This window comes from Dreissena polymorpha, chromosome 2, assembly GCF_020536995.1.
Source record: "Dreissena polymorpha isolate Duluth1 chromosome 2, UMN_Dpol_1.0, whole genome shotgun sequence".
Classification (NCBI taxonomy): domain Eukaryota; kingdom Metazoa; phylum Mollusca; class Bivalvia; order Myida; family Dreissenidae; genus Dreissena; species Dreissena polymorpha.
In genome coordinates, this window is record NC_068356.1 from 13,809,884 (window position 1) to 13,835,215 (window position 25,332).

Consider the following 25,332-nt stretch of genomic DNA (forward strand, 5'->3'; position numbering starts at 1 on the left):
TATTAAACCATCATTGACAGAAAACTGAGCTTCCTATATAACTTTGATAATGAAAACTACATGTACCATGTTAAATTTAAATAATCACTACCTGGTGTGAGAAAGCAGAACAGCTATAAGAGACTTTTATTTATTTTTACAAACATTTGATAAGGGCTTAAACTCAATTATTATTTCTAAATGATCTTGTACTGGTATTGTGCAGATATCATGCATTTATTTGGCAAAATATATCAATTTACATAGACAATATATGAATCTTTTATTTTTCGCTTTTCGCTCGCCTGTGATTTAACAAAAAATAGAATAAAAATAAATTTATTTTTATTTCGCTCGCTCGCTCCATTTTTGGGAAGCAAAAATCCGTAGAACAAATCATCAATTTGTTGTAGCCTTACCATACTTGAAACTGACTAACAAAATGGCATTCAAGTAACATGTATTTTTAGTCAGTGAGCCACTTTATATTTATATTTCTTTAAAATGAATACATCCTTTCGGCTCTACGTTTTTTGAGCTTTCCTTGTATTTTTGTTTCAAATTTGTAGACGTCAGATTAAAACAATAGCTGTCTCTATAGGATGACATATGCCACTGAAAAACGCTTTGATAGAAGTTATGAGCATTTTTCGAAACCTAAACGCAAATTTCGAAACTTAAACGTGGACCCTAAGTTCAAGGTCAAGGTCACAGGGTTCAAAATGTGTGTGCGTATGGAAAGGCCTTGACCATATACACATGCATACCAAATATGAAGGTTACATCTGGAGCGACATAAAAGTTATGAGCATTTTTGCGAAACCTAAACGCTTTTTGTTTCCTCTTAATAACTTGAGCAAATGTCAATGGATCTTCGCCACACTTCATGAAACTGTGTAAAGTAATAAGATCTAGGTCAAGTTCGAAAATCAGCCAATTTGACTTAGACACTCCTGAGTTACGGCCCTTGAAGCATCGAAAAATTGAGTTTTTTCTCACTTCCGCTCAATAACTCGAGCAAATGTCATCGGATCTTCAACAAACTTCATAAAAATGTGTAAGGTTATGTTTGATAATCAGCCAAATTTACCCAGGCACTTTCGAGTTACGGCCCTTGAATCATAAGAAAATTGCGTTTCCCTTCGAAAAATGCTCATATATAACTTCTATGTTGCTTCAGATGTTACCTTCATATTTGGTATGCATATGTATATGAACAAGGTCTTTCCATACACACACAAATTTTGACCACTTGACCTTGACTTTGAACTTAGGGTCCGCCTTTAGGTTTCGAAATCAGCGTTTAGGTTTCAAAAAAGCGTCTTTTGGGGGCATATGTCTTCCGATGGAGACAGCTCTTGTTAACCTTGACATCCTCAACGTCTTGACCACTAATGAGGAAAAGTTCCTCAAAACATTTGTATCAATGCGGAATCCATTCATGAAAGTTATTTTTTGTAAAACCTTATAACATTGGTATGTGTTTGTTGTTTGAAATTAGGCCCCAAACTATGCTTAAAAGAAAGTCAGTTCCAAAAAGGGGTGCTCAACCATTATATTTCAGCATTAGATGATTAATAGAGTTGTCAAGAATGAGTCAAGAAAATAAAAAATTGTGATTGATTATATATTTTACTGTACACATATGCAAATGCTGTTTATTATAAAAGAAAACAATACTTGTACATCCAAAATCTCAAAGGTAAAGTAATAAAACAGAAATTTTGTGGCGGTTTTCATTGCATTTCATTCATAAAAAAACTGAGGGAACCACAAACACCGTAGAGCGGAAAGGGCGTATTCATTAAAAAGAAATATCAAGTGGCTTACCGGATGAAAATACATGCTACTCCATGGAGGAAATAACGAAAACAACACCATTTTGTCTGTTCCAACTAACCTCACTTAAACGCAGTCAGGTACCGCATGTGCATGCCCCCCTGGTTGTGTAAAATTAGTATACATGTATATTATTAGTAATTGACTTATGATACCTCACTAAGCATATACATGGGTACATTTTATCAATTGATCCCCGCCATGCTGCTGAACACCCTTAGTGAGGGGGTTGCGAGTCTGTTTCACCACTGTACATACATGTATGCAAGGGTTCTAAATTGTATACATTGGTTGCTATTCTAGTTGAGTTCCCTGCTGTGCTACTGAACACCTGTACTGGAGAGGTGGAGAGTGTGTTCCACCACTATGTACAGCCACAGGAGCAGCCAGTGCTCAGCAGCTTCTGCACAGAGCTCACTGGCATCACACAGGTAAACACTGCTTACCTGGCCCATATTGTACTTATAAGCCTCTTTCTGGAAAAACTGGTCTTCATGAAACTTGGTCAAAAGCTTTGCCCCAATAAAATCTCGACCGACTTCGAAACTGGATTGTGCCGGGTCAAAAACTAGGTCACTAGATAAAAAAAAAGAAAAACCTTGTAAACACTGTAGAAGTCACATTTCATGCCCAATCTTCATGTAACTTTTACAAAATGTTTGTCTTAATGATATCTTGATTGAGTTCAAAAGTGGTTCCTGTGTGTTGAAAAACATGGCCGCCAGTTGGCAGGGCAGTTTTCCCTATTTTGCTATAGAGAAATCTTGTAAACACTCTAGAAGTCACCATTTTTGCCCAATCATCATGAAAGTTGGTCAAAACATTGGTTTAATTGAATTCTTGGACAGATTCGAAAATGGTCCAGATCGGTGAAAAAACATGGCCGCCAGGGGGCGGGGCAGTTTTCTCTATATGTATATAGTGAAAACATGGAGCACTCTACAAGTCACATTTTTGGTCCAATGTTCATGAAATTTGGTTAGAACATGTGTTTTTGGATATGACAGTTGAGTTTGAAAATGGTTCGGATCGGTAAAAAAGCATGGCCGCTGGGGGGGGTCATTTTCCTTATATTGATATAGCAATAACAGCTTTTGAACACTATAGTTTATCATGTCAAGGGAAGTAACTGCAAATGAAAAATTATGTTGAATTGACAGAGTTGTCTCCCTTTTTAAAATATTTGTTTTAAGCACAAGAAGATTACCGGTAAGTGGAATTAATTATAAATGATAGTTTTACATTCTGGAAGATAGCAAACTTTTGAAAATGTTTTTTATTGTTTGATGATTCTGTACAATATGGCATTCTTTTGTCAAACGATTAAAGCGAGACTATACGATTTTTATATGTGTTAAATTGTAATATATTGATAAATACATGTTACAATAACACAAAATAGGCAAGATATTGAAGACGAATTTCATAAAATGCAGCAAAGACAAATAAGCGCCCCGAGCTGATAGTAACGAAGATATTTCGTACATATTTTCCTACAATAACCAAAGAATTCGTCTTTTTATTAGGATCGGAGTTAGTGTTCGTGTGTCGAATGAATAGACATCGCTGCAGGAATTTAAAAGCAACCATTAAAATAAAGTTAGATTCACATCGTACATGCATGATATACGTTCTGGCGAATTCTACTGTACAGACATTTTCGATTTCATAATTAAATATCTCTCTTATTTCACGTTTTTTCTTCTTAAGTTATATTTTAAATTATATTGAAATGTATGACCTTGTTAACACTCTAGAGGTCACATTTATTTTCCGATCATCATGAAACTTGGTCTGAAGATTTGTCCCAATATCTTGGATGAGTTCGAAAATGGTTTTTGTTGCTTTAAAAACATGGCCACCAGGGGCAGGGAATTTTTCCTTATATGGCTATATATGGCTTAAGTAAAACCTTGTTAACACTCTAGAGGCCACATTTATTGTCCAATCTTCATGAAATTTGGTCAGAAGATTGGTCTCAATGATATCTTGGATGAGTTCGAAAATAATTATGTTTGCTTGAAAAACATGGCTTCCAATGGGGCGGGGCATTTTTCCTTATACGGCTATAGTAAAATCTTGTTAACACTCTAGTTTTATTTAATTCAGTTGCCCAATCTTCATGCAATTTGGCCAGGACATTTGTGTCCTGTGTAGTAAAGTTTAATTTTAATATGTCAGTATTATGTACCATTAACTGTTTTATTTAATTTTTCCTAACACAGAATTTTCATAATTAACAACTGTTTTAGTTGATTGCTCAGGTGAGCTTTTGTGACCGATCTTTGTTCGTCGTATGTACGTCTGTCCGTCCGTCCGTTAACATATGCTCATAAACACTAGAGAGGCCACATTTCTTGTCCCATCTTAATGAAACTTGGTCAGAAGCTTTGTCCCAATGAAATCGCGGCCGAGTTCGATACTGGGTTGTGCGGGGTCAAAAACTAGGTCACTAGGTCAAAAAAAAGAAAAACCTTGTAAACACTGTAGAAGTCACATTTCATGCCCAATCTTCATGTAACTTTGTCAAAATGTTTGTCTTAATGATGTTTTGGTTGAGTTCAAACATGGTTGCCAGTGGGCGGGGCAGTTTTCCTTATTTGGCTTTAGAGAAACCTTGTAAACACTCTAGAAGTCATAATTTTTGCCATATCATCATGTAAATTGGTCAAAACATTGGTTCAATTGATGTCTCGGACGTGGGCGGCGCATTTTTCTCTATATGTATATAGTGGCAGTTTTCCCTATTTGGCTATAGAGAAACCTTTTAAACACTCTAGAAGTCACAATTTTTGCCCAATCATCATGAAAGTTGGTCAAAACATTGGTTTTATTTATATCATGGACGAGTTTGAAAATGGTCGGGATTGGTGAAAAAACATGGCTGCTTGTGGGCGGGGCATTTTTCTCTATATGTATATAGTGAAAACATGTGAACACAGTAAAAGTAACATTTTTGGCCCAATTTTCATGAAATTTGCTCAGAACATTTGTTTCCTTGATACGAGAGTTGAGTTCAAAAATGGTTCCGGTCAGTTGAATAACATGGCTGCTGGGAGCGGGGTAGTTTTCTCATTATGCCCCCCCCCCCTTTCGAAGAAGAGGGGGTATATTGTTTTGCTCATGTCGGTCCGTCCGTCCACCAGATGGTTTCCGGATGATAACTCAAGAGCGCTTATGCCAAGGATCATGAAACTTCATAGGTACATTGATCATGACTCGCAGATGACTCCTGTTGATTTTTAGGTCAGTAGGTCAAAGGTCAAGGTCACGATGACCCGAAATAGTAAAATGGTTTTTGGATGATAACTCAAGAACATTTATGCCTAGGATCATGAAACTTCATAGATACATTGATCATGACTCGCAGATGATCCCTATTGATTTTCAGGTCATTAGGTCAAAGGTCAAGGTCACGGTGAACCAAAGCAGTAAAATGGTTTCCGGATGATAACTCAAAAACACTTATGCCTAGGATCATGAAACTTCATAGCTACATTGATCATGACTCGCAGATAACCCCTATTGACTTTCAGGTCACTAGGTCAAAGGTCACGATGACCCGAAATAGTAAAATGGTTCCGGATGATAACTCAAGAACGCTTAGGCCTAATATCATCAGGTACATTGATCATAACTCTTAGATGACCCCTATTGATTTTCAGGTCACTAGGTCGAAGGTCAAGGTCACGATGACCCAAAATAGTAAAATGGTTTCTGGATGATAACTCAAGAATGCTTAGGCCTAGGATCATGAAACTTCATAGGTACATTGATCATGACTCGTAGATGACCCCTATTGATTTCAGGTCACTAGGTCAAAGGTCAAGGTCACGGTGACCAGAAATAGTAAAATGGTTTCCAGATGATAACTCAAGAGCGCTTATGGCTAGGATCATGAAACTTCATAGGTACATTGATCATGACTCGAAGATGACCCCTATTGATTTTCAGGTCACTAGGTCAAAGGTCAAGGTCGGGGTGACCTGAAATAGTAAAATGGTTTCTGGATGATTACTCAAGAACGCTTATGCCTAGGTTCATGAAACTTCATAGGTATATTGATCATGACTCGCAGATGACCCCTATTGATTATCAGGTCACTAGGTCAAAGGTCAAGGTCACAGTGCCAAATAACGTATTCACACAATGGCTGTCAAGATCACGGTGACTCAACTTAGAAAAATGGTTTCTGGATGATAACTCAAGAATGCTTACGCCTAGGATCATGAAACTTCATAGGTATATTGATCATGACTCGCAGATGAAATAAAGATGAAACTTGACCAGGATGTTTGTCTGGACAATATCTAGGTCAAGTTTGACATTTGGTAAAGATTGAATTAACCGACTCCTCTCATGTGAGCGAACTAGGGCTATCTTGGCCCTCTTGTTTTGGTAAATGGAGGTCTCTTCTGAACACAACTCTAAAGACTACTCTCACACTTAAGGCACATGAATTAAGTGCAGTTTTCCCAGAACAAGGCTCAATTTAAGACTGACATGCTGTTGAAAGTGGCGTTAATCCAAGCAATTGTTTCTCAAGTCACTTTCCTCTTTGAAAAAACGATAAGGGTATTAAATGAATGATCAATACTCATGTCAGTATCACAACACCTGTTGCTCACCCTCTTCTCCTCATACAGATAGTTTAAAGCATTACTGTCATGCAATGATCAGTCTTGGAAATGTTTTGTACATTTAATTGATGGATTTCTGTAAAAAAATACATGTGTATGATCATGACCTGATTTTTGAAACTTTAAAAGAACTTGACTTAAATGATTGAAGACTTGAACATTAAATAAAACTTGACAGGCAAGCCTGCTTAGCTTGTGTGTTAAAGCCCTGGACTCTCAATCTGGATATTTTGAGATTGAATCCCATCCAGAACGCATGACTTGTGGGGGTTTCTCATAAAATAATATACAGCCAATCTCCCTCTACTTCTGATTTAAGTAGGGCGGTTGACAGTTACTGAGATAAATATATCAACTTAGATAAATTGTTTGGATTGGCGAAGCTTTTTCAGATAATGTGTAAGTAGATTTTAAAACTGATGATCATGATAATGAGTGCACTTATATAACAAACAGACAACATAATATTAATTTTCAACTTCATAAATAATTTAAGCAAACCTGTGATAATTTTTTTTTATTTGTCTGTTCTAGACCCAAGTGGATAATGGAATACCAATCAGCCTGTGCCTGAAGAGGTTTACCCACTGGCTGGCTAAGCTGGCAAAAGAAAATGGAGTTGTGTGCCAGGGAAGCGGGGGCAATCAGCCTGTCAACACCACCTGTGTCACATGGTCAGGTAAGACTTGGGGGGGGGGGGGGCAAATCAGCCTGTCAACATCACCTGTGTCACATGGTCAGGTAAGACTTCAGAGGGGGGAGGCAACAAGCTTGTCAATACCACCTGTGTCACATGGTCAAGTAAGACTTCATGGGAGGGGGGGCAATCATGCTTCAAAATTGAGAATGCAGGGGTTTTTGGTAAGGTTGAACTTATAATATGGATGGGAGATGAACAAAATATTGAGATCCATTTGGGAATAACATACTTTTTTCGATTGGGATGGGGCCAATTTCTGAACCCAATTTTGAATAAAAGAAACAAAACACTGCCACCTGTTTCACATCGCATGGTCTGACTTGTGGGGGGGATAGTCAATGGCTGTATCTTTTATGATAAGATAACTATTGTATTTCAGACTGGGATCTAGGTGTGTGTCTTCTCTATGAGTTTATGGCTGTATCTATTATGATGGGATAACTCTTGTATTTCAGACTGGGATCTAGGTGTGTGTCTCCACTATGAGTAAATGGCTGTATCTATTATGATGGGATAACTATTGTATTTCAGACTGGGATCTAGGTGTGTGTCTCCACTATAAGTTAATGGCTGTATCAATTATGATGGGATAACTATTGTTTTTCAGACTAGGATCTAGGTGTGTGTCTCCACTATGAGTTAATGGCTGTATCAATTATGATGGGATAACTATTGTATTTCAGACTAGGATCTAGGTGTATGTCTCCACTATGAGTTAATGGCTGTATCAATTATGATGGGATAACTATTGTATTTCAGACTGGGATCTAGGTGTATGTCTCCACTATGAGTTAATGGCTGTATCAATTATGATGGGATAACTATTGTATTTCAGACTGGGATCTAGGTGTATGTCTCCACTATGAGTTAATGGCTGTATCAATTATGATGGGATAACTATTGTATTTCAGACTGGGATCTAGGTGTATGTCTCCACTATGAGTTAATGGCTCTATCTATTATGATGGGATAACTATTGTATTTCAGACTGGGATCTAGGTGTGTGTCTCCACTATGAGTTAATGGCTGTATCAATTATGATGGGATAACTATTGTATTTCAGATTGGGATCTAGGTGTATGTCTGCACTATGAATGCAAGAGGAAGCAGCTCTTTAAGCCTCCACAGCTCACAAGCTGGATAGATCTGCGAGCTACGTACAGGGTACTGCTGTTAACAAACATGTGGAATACTGTAAATAGAAGAGAATGTTAAATGATTTGGCAAAACATTAATTTTTTACGATCTCATGTTTATTAATCTGTTTTATTACTTGTTGGTATTCCAAATATATTGATATTTATTATAAATTGTACTTCAAGCTTTAGGCATTTAACCCTTTTCCACTCAAAGGCAAAGTGAAAATGGCTATGTGCAAACAGCATAAAACCAGAACAGCCTGCAAGTATGGTTTATGCTTTTTGCTGCTCAGAATCTAACGGTTGGGAATGAAGCCTTTAAATCTTGAATCTAGGTCTTAAATTAAATATAACTTTGTAAGCGACTACAAATGCATCAAAAAACGTATCTGTGGTAAAGGGTTAACTGTCTTATTTCAAGATTACACCATGATTTACAAAAAAAGTGATAACCATTCAAGTTAAATAGGCCCATAAACCATATTATATATTTTTTTAGAAATTTTATGATCGTAAACCCAGTGGCTTGAATGGAGCGCTGCAAGACCTGGGGATAGAGTTTGAGGGGAGAGAGCATTCAGGTTTGTTAACTATTTTAGACCCCATTAGAAAGGTTTTGTAATTAACTCAGTCCCATTTTGAAAGGTTTTCTAATAATCTCATTCCAGTCGTAATTGGTGTGCTAATTTTTTTTGCTTGGATGTTTAGGCTTGGTATTGAAAGCACTGTTTAATGTAGAAATAGAGGATATTCGTTAATTCCAGCGTGAGATCGTTTTATTATTGCATTTGTGGTCATATTGAAGACATATTTTCTTAGCTCCTCTAAAGGTGATTTTTAACCAGGTTTTCCGAAGGAAAAAACTGGTTATTAGATTGGCGAATGCGGGCGGGCTGGCTGGCTGGCTGGCGGGCTGGCTGGCTGGCGGGCTGGCGGAATAAGCTTGTCCGGGCCATAACTATGTCGTTCATTGTCAGATTTTAAAATCATTTGGCACATTTGTTCACCATCATTGGACGGTGTGTCGCCCGAAATAATTACGTCAATATCTCCAAGGTCAAGGTCACACTTTGAGTTCAAAGGTCAAAAGTGGCCATAAATGAGCTTGTCCGAGCCATAACTATGTCGTTCATCGTCAGATTTTAAAATCATTTGGCACATTTGTTCACCATCATTGGACGGTGTGTCGCGCGAAATAATTACGTCGATATCTCCAAGGTCAAGGTCACACTTTGAGTTCAAAGGTCAAAAATGGCCATAAATGAGCTTGTCCTGGCCATAACTATGTCATTCATTGTGAGATTTTAAAATCATGTGGCACATTTGTTCACCATCATGGAACGGTGTGTCCCACGAAAGAATCACGTCAATATCTCCAATGTCAAGGTCGCCACGACTAAAAATAGATTTAAAAAAAAAAAAAAAAAAATACAAAGGGGGTTAATTTTTTTTGGTCATTTCAAAAGTTCAGTTTGAGTTTTCTCCCTTTATCAGATTTTTTTTTCACAATGAAAACCTGGTTTTGTGACAATTTTGTCCCTTGTTTAAAATTATATTATGACCACTAATGAAATTATATTACATAGTAGATTTTTAACCAGGTTTTCCGAAGGAAAAAACTGGTTATTAGATTGGCAAATGTCGGCGGGCGGGCGGAACAAGCTTGTCTGGGCCATAACTTAGTCGTTCATTGTGAGATTTAAAATCGTTTGGCACATTTGTTGACCATCATTGAACGATGTGTCACGCGAAAGAATTACGTCGATATCTCCAAGGTCAAGGTCACACTTTGAGTTCAAAGGTCAAAAATGGCCATAAATGAGCTTGTCCGGGCCATAACTATGTCGTTCATTGTGAGATTTTAAAACCATTTGGCACATTTGTTCACCATCATTGGAAGGTGTGTCCCGCGAAAGAATTACTTCAATATCTCCAAGGTTAAGGTCGCCACGACTAAAAATAGATTTCGAAACAAGGGTGGTAACTATGAACAATCAGTAACAATGCACATTTTGAGTTGTCTCCCTTTATCAGAATAAAATCAAGGTCGCCACAAGTAAAAATAGATTGAATTTGAAACAAGGGGGGTAACAATGCACATTTTGAATTGTCTCCCTTTATCAGACTTTTTTATTTTTAAAATTTAAAACCTGGTTTTGTGACAATTTTGTACCTTGTTATTTTTATTTCATGCTTTTGTATTAATGATTGACATCATTCATAACATTTGATTGAGCCTCAAAACATATCCACTATTGTTTCAGCATTTAATTGCAAACATGTTGTTAATCGCTTTAGTAGTTCCATAGTGTCTACATCCTTGTGGCTACAGTATATTATTTATTGAATTGTTTCATTGGTTTTCTATTGTTAACTATGTCTTATTTTACTTTTCTTAATTATGTTGGTAACCTTTGTTTTAATTTAAAAATAGTCTCCAAAACATGGTTCCAAGAACGCAAGAGCAAGGTTTGGGGAGTTCCTTTATGATTTATAGCATCATGATACAGATAATTTCAAACACATGTCACATTAAAAAGAACTACAAAACTGATAAAAAAATAATATTTAAAGTAGATGAGCAATATCATGCCAAAGTCCCATTTTTATTAACTCGGGTGTTATCAGAGAAAACCTGAGGTATTGTCATAGCCAGCTCGTCGTCCGGCGTCGTGCTAAAACCTTTACATTTTGTTAACCTTTTGAACATTGGCTCTAAAATCAAACTGCTTCCACCTACAACTTTGAAACTTCATATGTAGATGCACCTTGATGAGTTCTACACACCACACCAATTTTTGGATCACTAGGTCAAAGGTTAAGGTCATTGTGAAAATTCTGACAAGCTTTCATTTATTTAAAACTACACCTGCAGGCGAGCGTTGGCACCCTTTATGCGATGCTCTTGTTTAAATCATGTCCCATCATCTAAATCTGAGTGGCACTCTTCCCCTTCATATGATGCATGCCTGAATTACAGGTGTGGATGATGCCAAGAACACAGCCAAGCTGGCCTTCAGAATGATCAAGGACGGCTGCCAGATGAAAGTGACCAAATCAATCAAGGTGAAGCCCTAATGCCTTCAAAATGGGACAATAAAAAGAAAACATAAGCTGTCTGTTATTGTTTTAACATATTACATAGTGTAAGTGTTTGCGAAAAGTCCATTTTTAAAGTTGACAGTAGTTTTAAATGACATCCTGGTGACTGTGATAGTTAATTTCTCAGACTCTTGTTTGAGAATACTCATTGTATTAATATAAATGGGTGATCATTAAATGTTCTGACTTGTTTGTAGAACGAAAGTCCAGTTCACTATTTATATATGTGTGTATGTATGTTGTTTGAACCAAATTTTAAAAGTGATGTGTCAATCTTCTATGAGTAATAATGAATGTTGTTGAATGTGTGATATTTACTTATGATTATGTTTTAACTCGTGTTTTGTTTTAGCCAATAAACCTGTACATATATCTCATTGTGTTTGTTGTCTATTTACAGGGCCATGAGAGATCGGTTAGTTGCCAGCCATGTCTGCCTAGTCATAGCACAAAACATTCAATCAAAACTGATGCAACTATTAGTTCACACATTTCCGTAAACATAAATCAAACAGCAGTGACATCAACAAATAAACCCCAAACAGTTAATGAAAGGTCACCAGGGAGCAAATCAGTAGTGAAGTCTAGTCCCAGATCTTTACATAGAATGCAAGAACCAGTCAAACCAGTACAAACACTGGCTCACAACACTGGTGGCTGCATATCGTCCAAACCATCAACTAACAAATGTTATCAGAAGTCCAACATCTCCAATAAGGTGCCTTCGCCATTGTGTAATAAAAGTCGAGGCTGTAATGTAGGGTTTGATGTGAAGTCTTGTGTGAATGTCTCAAGAACAACACCTGGAAAAATGGCGCATCAGACAGTAGCAAGTTGTACAAAAGAACTTGTAGGAAATCCTGAAGAAATTTATGTTAGTCTGAAAGATGAAACATGTGCACCAATTTCAAAGAAAAGGAAAGAATTTACACCAGTCAAAACAGCAGGGAAGACTAACTCCCCGTTACGGAAAACGTGTAGGATGATTTCCCCTGCCAAGAAGTGCAATTCATTTGATGTCTATGTTGATCCTGTGCCATGTGAAAGCTCAGTTACTAGTGTAAGCATTGATGTGGGGCCACAGAGCAATGCTGCCTCTTGTAAAGGCCTGTATGAGCTTGATTTGAATATGACAAACTCCAAAGTTTTAAACAGCACAAATAGCTCACCTATGGGCCCAAAGTCTCAGTTCAAAGTTCCACAGTTGGTAGCACCTTTAAAATGCAATACAAGTAGTAAACGATTATCATTTACCACGTCTACTCCAGTCTGCAGCAGTAAGAGTGTTCCTGTTTTTAATAGTGCAAAACAAGTCAGTCCTGTTACAAGGGATCCAAACGCAAACAGTTTGAAGTTTGTGACAAAAACATATGTACCCAATGAACATTCCAGAAATAAGCCCACCAGCAGTATTTCTGGTATGGCAAAAACACCTGTGCCAAGTCAGTCAGCCACATTTAAGGTACCAAACTCCCTGTGTTCTAGGTCTGTGTCAATGAACAGCTTGACCAATATTTCAAACAACACAAGTAACACCTCGCTAAAGATGACCCCGCCCCTCTGTCAGTGCGGTCGTCGCTCCAAGAGACGTATGGTGCAGTCGCCTGGCCAGAACATGGGTAGATTCTTTTTCAGCTGCGCAGTCAAGAAGGGGGTTGGCTCAAAGGATGGCTGTCAGTTCTTCAAGTGGGAAACCTTGTCCAATAGTGTCATTCCTAATTTCACAAATAGGTCTTCTAACATCTCAAAACAGTTCACACCAGTTGTTGGTAAATCATTGACTGCAGTCTCATCTTACGATAGTGTAGATCAAAGAAAAAGTCTTGGAGTTTGTGCAAACACAAGCAGAAAGGTTTATCTGCGGCAATGATTGCATAATTTAGACGCCCCATCTATAGAAAGGTGTATCTGAGGTAATGATTACATAATTTAGTTACCTTATCTATAGAAAGGTGTATCTGATGTAATGATTGCATAGTTTAGATGCCCCATCTATAGAAAGTTGTATCTGAGGTAATGATTGCATATTTCAGTTACCCTATCTATAGAAAGGTGTATCTGAGGTAATGATAGCACAGTATAGATGCTCCATCTATAGAAAGGTGTATCTGAGGTAATGATTGCACAGTTTAGATGCTCCATCTATAGAAAGGTGTATCTGAGGTAATGTTTGCACAGTTTAGATGCTCCATCTATAGAAAGGTGTATCTGAGGTAATGTTTGCACAGTTTAGATGCTCCATCTATAGAAAGGTGTATCTGAGGTAATGTTTGCACAGTTTAGATGCTCCATCTATAGAAAGGTGTATCTGAGGTAATGTTTGCACAGTTTAGATGCTCCATCTATAGAAAGGTGTATCTGAGGTAATGTTTGCACAGTTTAGATGCTCTATCTATAGAAAGGTGTATCTGAGGTAATGTTTGCACAGTTTAGATGCTCCATCTATAGAAAGGTGTATCTGAGGTAATGATTGCATATTTCAGTTACCCTATCTATAGAAAGGTGTATCTGAGGTAATGTTTGCACAGTTTAGATGCCCCATCTATAGAAAGGTGTATCTGAGGTAATGTTTGCACAGTTTAGATGCCCCATCTATAGAAAGGTGTATCTGAGGTAATGTTTGCACAGTTTAGATGCCCCATCTATAGAAAGGTGTATCTGAGGTAATGTTTGCACAGTTTAGATGCCCCATCTATAGAAAGGTGTATCTGAGGTAATGTTTGCACAGTTTAGATGCTCTATCTATAGAAAGGTGTATCTGAGGTAATGTTTGCACAGTTTAGATGCTCTATCTATAGAAAGGTGTATCTGAGGTAATGTTTGCACAGTTTAGATGCCCCATCTATAGAAAGGTGTATCTGAGGTAATGTTTGCACAGTTTAGATGCCCCATCTATAGAAAGGTGTATCTGAGGTAATGTTTGCACAGTTTAGATGCCCCATCTATAGAAAGGTGTATCTGAGGTAATGTTTGCACAGTTTAGATGCCCCATCTATAGAAAGGTGTATCTGAGGTAATGATTGCACAGTTTAGATGCCCCATCTATAGAAAGGTGTATCTGAGGTAATGATTGCACAGTTTAGATGCCCCATCTATAGAAAGGTGTATCTGAGGTAATGATTGCATAGTATAGATGCCCCATCTATAGAAAGGTGTATCTGAGGTAATGATTGCATAGTATAGATGCCCCATCTATAGAAAGGTGTATCTGAGGTAATGTTTGCACAGTTTAGATGCCCCATCTATAGAAAGGTGTATCTGAGGTAATGTTTGCACAGTTTAGATGCTCCATCTATAGAAAGGTGTATCTGAGGTAATGATTGCACAGTTTAGATGCCCCATCTATAGAAAGGTGTATCTGAGGTAATGTTTGCACAGTATAGATACCCTATCTATAGAAAGGTGTATCTGAGGTAATGTTTGCACAGTATAGATACCCTATCTATAGAAAGGTGTATCTGAGGTAATGATTGCATAGTATAGATGCCCCATCTATAGAAAGGTGTATCTGAGGTAATGTTTGCACAGTATAGATGCCCCATCTATAGAAAGGTGTATCTGAGGTAATGTTTGCACAGTTTAGATGCTCCATCTATAGAAAGGTGTATCTGAGGTAATGTTTGCACAGTATAGATGCTCCATCTATAGAAAGGTGTATCTGAGGTAATGATTGCACAGTTTAGATGCTCCATCTATAGAAAGGTGTATCTGAGGTAATGTTTGCACAGTTTAGATGCTCCATCTATTTCCAGTAGCATGCCCAAGTGACAATTACTACAAAGATGGATGTTGTTAGCCCTGCCATAGGGGGGGGGGGGATATTGTTTTGGCGTTGTCCGTCCGTCCATATTTCCGTCCGTCCGGCACTTTTGTGTCCCGAGCCATATCTTGGAAGTGTTTTGGCGGATTACATTGAAACTTGGTATGAGTACACCGGAGGGGACTTATGGTTTGCGCTCTGTCTGTCAGTCCGTCAAACTTTTTCTGGATCCTGCGATAACTTTAAAAGTTCTTAATATTTTTTCATGAAACTTGAAACATGGATAGATGACAATATGGACATTATGCACGTCATTTCATTTTGTTCCTACGTCAAAAATTCTGGTTGTAATGGCAACAAATAGACTAGAAATACTGCTGAAAATGGTGGTTTTCTGGATCTTGTGATAACTTTAAAAGTTCGTAATATTTTTTCATGAAACTTAAAACATGGATAGATGACAATATGGACATTATGCACGTCATTTAATTTTTTTCTTACATAAAAAATCTAGTTGCTATGGCAACAAATATAAAAATTTCTGACGGTGGAATTTCTGACAATGGTGGAGCCGGTAGTGGACTACCTCTGGTATATTGCTTGGCAATAGTCTTGTTTATCCTTGAATGTCTTTCTGGGCAGGTTATGTTACAGAAAATGGTTAACCTGATATTATTTCTCATTATATTTTTGTGTTTGATATACACACAGGTGATTGACTGTACCTTATTCTTTCATTATAGATTGTGTACTGTACTGATAGTATGTTCGCTTGATTATGATGTTTTTCGCTTACGGGTATCTATTGATTAATTTCTGACTGTAATTATTATTTTAACAAAATTGTGACACATGTCCCATATTTTTGTGTACTAACTACATGTGTATGTTAACAACTGTTGTACATAAAAACAACCGTTTTGAATCTAGGGCAATACTAGTATTTGTATTCCAGAAAATCTTAATTGAATTTTAAACTACATTCTAAGTGATTTGTGTCATTAATGGAATAAAGACTTAGATGTGAACAACCATTATTGTATGCATTTTTAGCTGGGCGTTTTCGGAGAAAACCCAAGGTATTGTCATAGCCAGCTCGTCGTCCGCCGTCTAACGTTAGCGTTGTGCTAAAACCTTATTTGCTCTAAAATCAAAGTGCTTCCACCTACAACTTTGAAACTTCATATGTAGATGCACCTTGATGAGTTCTACACGCCACACCCATTTTGGGGTCACTAGGTGAAAGGTCAAGGTCACTGTGACCTCTAAAAAATAAAACAATTCTGACAAGCTTTTATTTAATCAAAACTGCACGCGAAGTCGAGCGTGGCACCCATTAAGCGGTGCTCTTGTTTTTAAATATTCTTTTAAGATAAGATTTTAATCAAGATGTTTTCATAATGCAATCCCTGAATGTGGTATTGTATAATTAAAAATGACTGTTTATAATAAAAATATTTGATTCAAATGATGAATACAATAAGAATACTTATTCAATATGTTGAATTCTTTTAAAGAGCTATTACTATTTTGCTGTAAAAACAAACTACAAACACATGTTTTAAATTGGTTTTACTTTTAATTTTAAAAATTTGCTCATGTTTTCAAATGCTCTACTCTGCCTTAAAGCGAGATTTTACGATTTTGTCAAATATTTATTAATTTATATAAAATGTGTAAAAAACTTATTATACATATATTTCAATATAAATTAAAATACAAGTTAAGAAGAACTTGTGTCGAAAAATGCGAAATAAGCCAGATATTTACTTCTGAAATCGAAAATGTCTGTACAGTGGAATTCACCAGCATGTAAGTCATGCATGTACGATGTGAATCTAAATTTAGTTTAACTGTTCATTTTAAATGTTATTGTTGGAAAACGTACAAAATATCCTTGTCACAATCGGCTCGAGGCGCTAATTTGTCTTTGCTGCATTTTATGATATTCGTCTTCAATGTATAATTTTTCTTGCCTATTTTGTGTTATTGTAACATATTTGATCAATATATTACAATTTAACACATATAAAAAATCATAATCTCGCTTTAAACTATAAGACCTGTCAAAGATTAGATCTGAACAAGCCATATATATTGCATGAAATGTTTTGTGTCTGGAATTTCAAACTCTGAATCTCTTCTATATTTCTCTGACGCTACTCGAAACCAGTTAAGTTTTAGAACAGAACCCTTTCTTCACAACGACAATTATCTGTATAAAACTTTTAGTATTGGCTTAGGTTTGTCTTGATTTTTTTCATAAAGATTAATATTCCAAGGGGAAAAAAAGACACATTAATGTAGACAAAATATAACATTATTTACATAAATCATGATTTATCGAAGTTTATTGTTGAAAAGGATTTTTTGTTTACTTTAAATAAAGCTAGAATTTGTGGTACATAAATTTATGATTGTTAATTTAGTGCACAACTATGTCACGTTAGTTTGTATATAAATGTTTTTAATTCATTTTATAATTCTTCACCTGATTTAACGTATGCTATAATTATCCCCCGCCATAGGCGGAGGGATATTGTTTTGGCGTTGTCCGTCCGTCTTTGTGTCCGTCTTTCCGTCCGTCCGTCCAGAGCCATATTTTGGAGTGCTTTGGCAGATTTCATTGAAACTTAGTATGAGTATATATATAGATAACAGGATGATGCACGCAAAATGGCATTGTACACAATCCGTTAATAACAGAGTAATGGCCCTTTTTATTTTGAAATAATTCTTTTTTTGTGTTCGGAGCCATATCTTGGAAGTGCTTTGGCAGATTTCATTGAAACTTGGTATGAGTACAAATATGGATAAGAAGATGATGCACACCAAAGGGTATTGTATACCATCTGTTAAAAACGGAGTTATGGCCCTTTGTATCTTGAAAAAATGCTTTTTTAGTGTCAAATATAACACTTTTGTGTCCAGAAGTATATTGGTGGGGATTATCAATTCAACGAATTTGCTTGTTGTTTAAGTGTTTGAGATGAATAAATATGTACAAATAATAATACTTAATCCATTATTTAGAGATGAGACCACATGTTAAAAATGTATATTATAGGGAGACTAAAGGTCATATTCAGCAATATTTCAGATGAGCAGACACATATATTGAAGGGCTTGAAAGTAATTCATATATTATTTAATCAGTGTTAAATTGACCGAGGTATTATTAGCCCAAAATCTATGAACTTGATGTTGTAAAGCACTTATACATGTATGTCAATGGACACTCGTATGAAGTTGCTCAGTCTGGGCAACACTATAATTTCCTATTTAGACATTGCATTTGTCCTGATTAATCACAGATTAAACATCAACAACTGAACTTGCACAATATATCCCACATATCACTGTAAAGAGTGACTTACGTTTAACAGTATTCACTATGTTGATAGAAAATATAGTTATTTAAATGATTCCAAGAATACAAATGTTGTTGGGAAGCAACATTTTCTTGTAATATTTCAATATTTGTCTACCATTGCATATGTTTATCTGTCTTTCATTATGGGCAGATGGGTCTCTAACTTGTCCCGCGCTTCAGTCTTTTTCACCAAACTCAATATCAGGTTTATAGCAAATACTGACTGTTAAAAACAGACAAGATTCTTAATTGAGGCTCAGAAAACCTCAAATGGCGTATAATTCAGGTTTTTCAGCCCAGCAATTTAAATTATATTTGAAATTTTATTAACATGGCATTTAATTTATCCAAATATGTTCTCAGTATTTCCTGACAAGTAGCGAAGTTGAGAGGGTGTTATTTGGTCAATGTAAGGGTACTGTTCCGTACATGACACCTTTAGTAAATGTAACAGTTTTGTCTAGTACCACTACAATATACTTTAACACTGATACACTGTTGTTGCTTATGACAATCTCCTGTACGCCCATTCTACCCAAAGTTCACTTGACTTTATTTGGAGACTCTTTTTATTTGACTAGATTTTATTGTTTTAGATAAAACAACACTGTTTGACTCACCACTTGGGTACTAATGCAATGCTCAACACATGGAGAACAAAGTAATATATTTTTTATTTATTCTCCAAAACAAATGGTAAATACACAAAAACAAACAATACTTATCTAAAACATGTCAAGTAATTAACACGATTGCATTAAAAAAAATCACATGTGCAACAAATGTATATATACAATATTTTATCACAGTTTAGCTTTTCAATACTAACTATAACTCCTTTCACTTTCAGAATCAGACTGTCTTAGAAGTTATCATAAAATATGTCTTTGTTAAGCTATTATGAATCCCTTGATTAGGCTGTCACAACTTCCTGTGATGATGTTTAGGTAGAAAACATTTATATAATTTAGTTTTTTATCACAAATTCCTGTAACAATTCTTATGTAGAAGACAGTTTCAATTGTCATGGTTACTGCTGTATTTTACAGTTCTGCATGTCAAGAATAAGAAAGTAAATGCAAACAAAAATGCAGCAACACACTTGCAAGTCATTGATAATTCTTACAAAAGTGTGTTTGTTTTTTTAACTAGCTTAACTGAAAGCATAAAAACATTAAACAATTAACATGTAAGTCATGTATGTTGCCTTTTTGCAAAATATCAGATTGTAAAAATGATGTATATGATAGAAATCAGCAAATAACATAACTCTATCAAATGGGTACCAATCTTGGAAAACCAAGGTAAATGATGTGCATAAAGAATTATCTTAGGTAAGCTTGTGCAGTCGGACACTTTCTCTTTAGACTAGAGTTAAGTTTAGAAAAGACTGCATGGCTTATCTGGGACAATACTGATCGCATTTGCAATAAGCCTTGTTCTCCCTGACATTGCTCAAATAAATATATCCATAAATAAATCTATGATGACATCAGAATACAAACTACCTCTTGATATAATAGCGCAATAAATAATACTTTTATAAATAGCACATGTATGAGAAAGTAAATGCCATAAATATGAATGTGAATTCATGTGTGAATGCATTTGTATGATATTTAGTAAGATAAGTCCCTGAAAAGTAACCCTTTGGCATTATATAAATTTCAAATGAAAAGTAACTGACATCAGGACTTTTTTATCTTAAGAAATTGATTCATGTTTTCCCAGAGTTGTGCTGACAAGGGCCTTAAAAGTTTCCTGTTACATTCATATGAGCATAGCTCTGATATAAACGGGAATAAATGCATGAGCGTAAAGTATCGCCTGATTTTCCTGTGCAGTCTGCACAGGCTAATCAGGGACAATACTTTCCATCTAAACTGGACTTTCATTAATGAGAGACTTCATTCAAACGAACAACCCAATAATGGTTTTAAGTTTCGTACTTGATTAGCCTGTGCAAACTGCACAAGCTTATCTTGGATGACACTTAACATACATGCATTAAGCCCTGTTTTCCTAGAGCAAGGCTCACCACACTCCCCACCCCTCCCTTTTGTTGACTACATGTCCATGAGTGTGAGGAGTCTCACGCGATCACTGCGGGAGTGTAGCGAGGAGTGGCCCCGCGTACGGACGCGCGCGACACCGTAGACTTCCGGCCGGTAGGGGACGTAAGGCGGGGTTGTGCTGCCAAGGATTCCAGAACTTTTAATGCTTTCCTTGATTCTCTGAAATGGTCCAAACGTCACACATAACATCACATTCAATAAAATTCTGAATTGAATAATGGAATTTTTCTTCTTTTTCATTATTTTGGGATATTTTTCAGAAAATGAATGATGCCACTGGATGGGCATCATAATCTGGTATGAACATTTCAAACCTTTAGTTAAAATTACAGTCCATTGTCATGATTTTAAATTATCACTTCAATATTTACAATAAAGATCATAGAAAATTCTAATATTGAAATTAATACTGATTATACAGATTGTCTAAAATATCAAAGATATATTTTACAGATTTTGTATGCTATAAAAATGTTAAACCTTATATTTAATAAGAAGAAAATATAAGTATTTATGGATTTATTAATTGCACAACATTTGTAGTAAAATCAATATTTAATGTAATGACAGCTTCACAGAGTATTGACATCTAGTGTTAAAACAAGAGCACCGCATAACGGGTGCCAGGCTCGGCTGCGAAAGCTTGTCAGAATTAAATTTTTTTAGAGGTCACAGTGACCTTGACCTTTGACCTAGTGACCCAACAAGAGATGTGTTTGTCAGAAACACAATGCCCCCTACTGTTGAAATAAAATTTCTATTTATCATTTGGCAGGTATAGAAATCATCTCCCTTTAAAGGTTATTACTTTCCTTGAATTTTGTCCAATCCAACCGGGGGGGGGGGGGGGGGGGGGGAGGGTCTCACAGTCAATAATGACCATGTTGGACATCACTGACAATCAAGGCCTGTGGTTAAAAAGAGATCATAACCAGAGTTGTTTTTTTCTTTTTTACAAAATCATAACCAGAGTTGATCATGTATCTATGGACATAAGTCCACAGGTATGTAATGAACATCAAAGAAATTATAATTATATCATTTAAAAAGAAACTTTGACAAATCAATCATTTGGGTTATAAATAATCAAAATAATAAATCTGTACAGTAACTGTGAAAAAAACTTCAATTCTTGGTAAGGAAATATATAAAATGAGATTTATAATTATATAAATTACTTCCCTTGAAAATAATTGTCTGTAACAAATCTCTATTTTTAGTAGCAAATAATTAAAAGCCACTACTGTGACTGTAGATTCACCACTCAAAATGTACAGCTCCATGAGATACACATGCATGCCAAATATATAAAGTGGCTATGTTCAATATTTAATAATTTTCTCCCTTTTTAAAGCTTATTACTTCCCTTAAATCTGTATTTTTTACCATAGACTGTAAAGGATGACCTTGACCTTTTACCACAATGTGATTGTCAGAAACACAATGCCGCCTACTGCGCCGATTTGATTTATTTAACAAAAATATATACGTGGGCAGGTCAGATAATTATGTCCATTTAAAGCTTATTACTTCCCTTGACTTTGTTTTTTCGACCCTAGACCTTGAAGGATGATGTTCACCTTGAACTCAAAATGTGCAGCTCCATGAGATACACATGCATGCCAAATATCAAGGTGCTATCTTCAATATTGAACAAGAGATGTGTTTGTCAGAAACACAATGCCCCCTAATGCGCTGCTTTTTCTTCTTTTTTTTGACCTTTGACCTTGAAGGATAACCTTGACCTTAGCCTTTCAGCACTCAAAATGTGCAGCTCCATGAGATACACATGCATGCCAAATATGAAGTTGCTATGTTCAATATTTCAAAAGTTATTGCAAAACTTTACTGTAATATTAAAGATTTGTTGTGTTTTTTTTTACCTTTGACCTTAAAGGATGACCTTGACCTTTCACCACTCAATATGTGCAGCTCCATGAGATACACATGCATGCCAAATATCAAGTTGCTATGTTCAATATTTCAAAAGTTATTGCAAAACTTTACTGTAATATTAAAGTTTTGGGACAGAATGACAGACAGACAGGCCAAAAACAATACACCCCCGATCTTTCGATCCGGGGGGCGTAAAAAGTTATGGCCAATGTTAAGGTTTTAGCACAACACCTACGGCGGACAGCGGACGACGAGCTGGCTATGAAAATAGCTCGGGTTTTCTCCGAAAACAGCCTCGCTAAAAATGATATTCCATAAATTGACCACCATGAATAACATTGAAACTTAGTATGGTATACACAAAAATGCATTCAGTTAAAACTTAACATGATATTCTTATGTCTTTTTCTTACATATTTTACACACAGAATACATATATATCCATTATATTTACACAGTAAAAATAAATCAATTTTTATTCACTTAAGTGCACTGTATGTATGAAGAAGAATTTTATTGTATAATTATGCAATTAATTCATATATTATTTTTTTTAGAGATTTCAGATTCTTTGTGTGCGAATTTGAGAAATATTGACGTCTGTGTGCTATATATTAAGAAACAGTAAAGTTTGCCTATAAATGTAAACAGTCTGATATATGAAAACATTATAATAATATATTGGTACATTTTAATGTCATATTTGGTGCAAGATATTGTCTGCTTGTGCATAACACACTGGGATGATGGGAGGAGGGTAGGCTTTGAGTGTTGGTAGGTAGGTACGTCGGAACCATTCAATGCAATATCACACGGCTGATACTACAGTGACATGCAAGCACACTTCGAGAGGGAACAGCTGACTTCATTTGCGTTATTTGAGCGATGTCATGCAAAAATGGGTTTTATACAATATTCAGCCATTATAGCTCCTGACAAGCCTGTTACTCTTTACCCTTTGCATGCTGGGAAATTTGTTGTCAGCTAAAATGTCGTCTGCTGAATTTCTAAAATTAAAATTCTCTTTGATTTTTTTCACAGAATACTATCAGAATTGCAAACGGTTTGGATCCTGATGAGACGCCACGTTCTGTGGCGTCTCATCTGGATCCAAACTGTTTGCAAAGGCCTTCAAAATTCGGTTCCAGCACTGGAAGAGATAATTCACCAAACATTTAGTGGTCTCGTTAGCAGACAACATAGATCCTGACCAGACTGCACAGATATGCATATGACATAAGACCCATTTTTGCATGAAACAGCTCATTAATGTATTTTCTTAAAGAAAAATAACAATTTTTCTGCAAGAAGACAAACTTCTGTATTTTTAATCCTATAAAGATGACATTAAAGATACATGTTTCCAAACTATAAAGGAAAATAAGAATTTGGAAAACTCTTGCATTAAAACTGAAAACAAACCGTTGAAAACAAAACAACACAACCCTCATGTTTAATTCTCCTACAAACAGTCAAAACAGGAATATGATCATAACCTCCTTTTTGGGTAAAAAATACTTCTTAACAGAAATCTGAAAAAAATCTAGTGTTTTTGCAATGTTTATTTAATTGTTGTGTAAAGAACTTATAACACTTGTCTTTTCTTATATATGTTTGTCATTAGAATCTTAGGCAAATGAAATCAGCTGCTTTCAAATTTACTGTACTTCATATATAGTTATACATGCACTAAGTTTGAGGTCACACGCAAACCTTTGTTATATCTCTGAAAATGGACCTTTAATTAAAATGTTTAGTAAACAGTTAGTAAAGAACAGGTTAATGGTTACATGACAAAATAAAACATACACTCATTATTAATGTAAGTGAATAAAGCAATTGTCACAGACAGCAGTTTCATGTTGACAGTACACCATGTTTTTTATATTTTTCATAACCATGAAGTGCTCGGTCATTATAAGAGGTGCCCTATGGGAAAATGGGCTAAATGCATGTGCATAGAGTGTCGTCCTGGATAAGCATGTGCAGTTCACACAGGCTTTTCAGGGACGACTCTTCCCTCTTATGGCATTATAAAGAAAGTTTCTTCTAAACGAAAGTCCAGTCCAGGTGGAAAGAGTCATCCCTTAAGTAGTCTGTAGGGATTGCACAGGCTAATCTGAGACAACACTTTAGGAATATGCATTAGGCCCAGTTTTTCCAGAACAGGGCTTTTTTTTAAAGTTTCAATAACGTTCTGTGGCATTATCTGGATCCAAACTGTTTGCAAAGGCCTTCAAAATTCGGTTCCAGCACTAAAAGGGTTATCCCAGTTTACATACAACACGGGTCATATATTAAGGCATTCTTTACTAAGATGTAAGAGACAAGAAGACTTAATGAACACAGGAATATGTGGTTTTGGACAGATAAAGAGTACTAAATGTCAGGTTGAAAATAAAAGTTTTGAAAGATATTTTATAGATAGAAAAAATGCAAACGTTCAAAAAGATTACTTATGCTAAGGTTTAAATACCTTTTTAATGGTTCGTCTTTAATGATAAATAAATTTAATCAGTATATAATTATTATAAGAACAAACAGCTAACAGGTGTAAATACATAAGACATTTTGACTACTTTATCAAGTTCAATAAAAATAAATTCAATGAACACAAGGTTATATATTTTCAACAATACCTTTATAGCAAATAAAAGGTTCTATACCGCTTAAAGGTTTCATTTCTGATCAAGTAACAAAACATTAAACTGAAGTACCATGGGACCTTCAAAAATTGTATATGTGAAAACAATGATGATTAAAAAGTAATGTTCATTGCAATCAATTGTTACTGTGAATAACCTTTTTTTATTATAAAGAAACAAAAAA

General features: G+C 35.7%; 2 protein-coding genes and 1 long non-coding RNA gene across 63 annotated transcripts in view; 1 reads left to right on the plus strand and 2 right to left on the minus strand.

Moving 5' to 3' along the window:
• LOC127865920 (ERI1 exoribonuclease 2-like) overlaps positions 1-18,098 on the plus strand; it is a 39,159-nt gene extending 21,061 nt beyond the window's left edge. Inside the window, exons 4-12 of one of the 50 annotated variants that reach the window (XM_052406010.1) lie at positions 2,122-2,249; positions 6,993-7,137; positions 8,222-8,322; positions 8,797-8,878; positions 11,278-11,363; positions 11,800-13,501; positions 13,552-13,751; positions 14,352-14,401; positions 14,802-18,098. In XM_052406010.1, the coding sequence (XP_052261970.1) occupies positions 2,122-2,249; positions 6,993-7,137; positions 8,222-8,322; positions 8,797-8,878; positions 11,278-11,363; positions 11,800-13,269 (2,012 nt within the window). In that variant the 3' untranslated portion in view covers positions 13,270-13,501; positions 13,552-13,751; positions 14,352-14,401; positions 14,802-18,098. Of the gene's footprint in view, positions 1-2,121; positions 2,250-6,992; positions 7,138-8,221; positions 8,323-8,796; positions 8,879-11,277; positions 11,364-11,799; positions 13,752-13,851; positions 14,102-14,201; positions 14,402-14,801 lie in introns of those variants that run through there. The other 49 variants (XM_052406061.1, XM_052406057.1, XM_052406058.1 and 46 more) reach the window with 49 other exon arrangements.
• Positions 18,099-19,187: 1,089 nt separating this feature from the next.
• The window catches only part of LOC127865911 (uncharacterized), a 44,488-nt gene continuing 38,343 nt past the window's right edge, over positions 19,188-25,332 (minus strand). For 11 of the 12 annotated variants that reach the window (XM_052405987.1, XM_052405985.1, XM_052405986.1 and 8 more), the window contains 2 exons: positions 24,217-24,241; positions 19,188-20,766 (listed from right to left, as the gene is read on the minus strand). In XM_052405987.1, the coding sequence (XP_052261947.1) occupies positions 20,599-20,766; positions 24,217-24,241 (193 nt within the window). In that variant the 3' untranslated portion in view covers positions 19,188-20,598. Of the gene's footprint in view, positions 20,767-24,216; positions 24,242-24,979; positions 24,996-25,332 lie in introns of all 12 variants that reach the window. The other variant, XM_052405976.1, reaches the window with a different exon arrangement.
• LOC127865950 (uncharacterized) lies at positions 21,461-23,588 on the minus strand. Its single transcript, XR_008042823.1, has 2 exons — positions 22,517-23,588; positions 21,461-22,358 (listed from the first exon to the last, which is right to left on the minus strand). It is a non-coding gene; the product is annotated as an uncharacterized LOC127865950 (long non-coding RNA).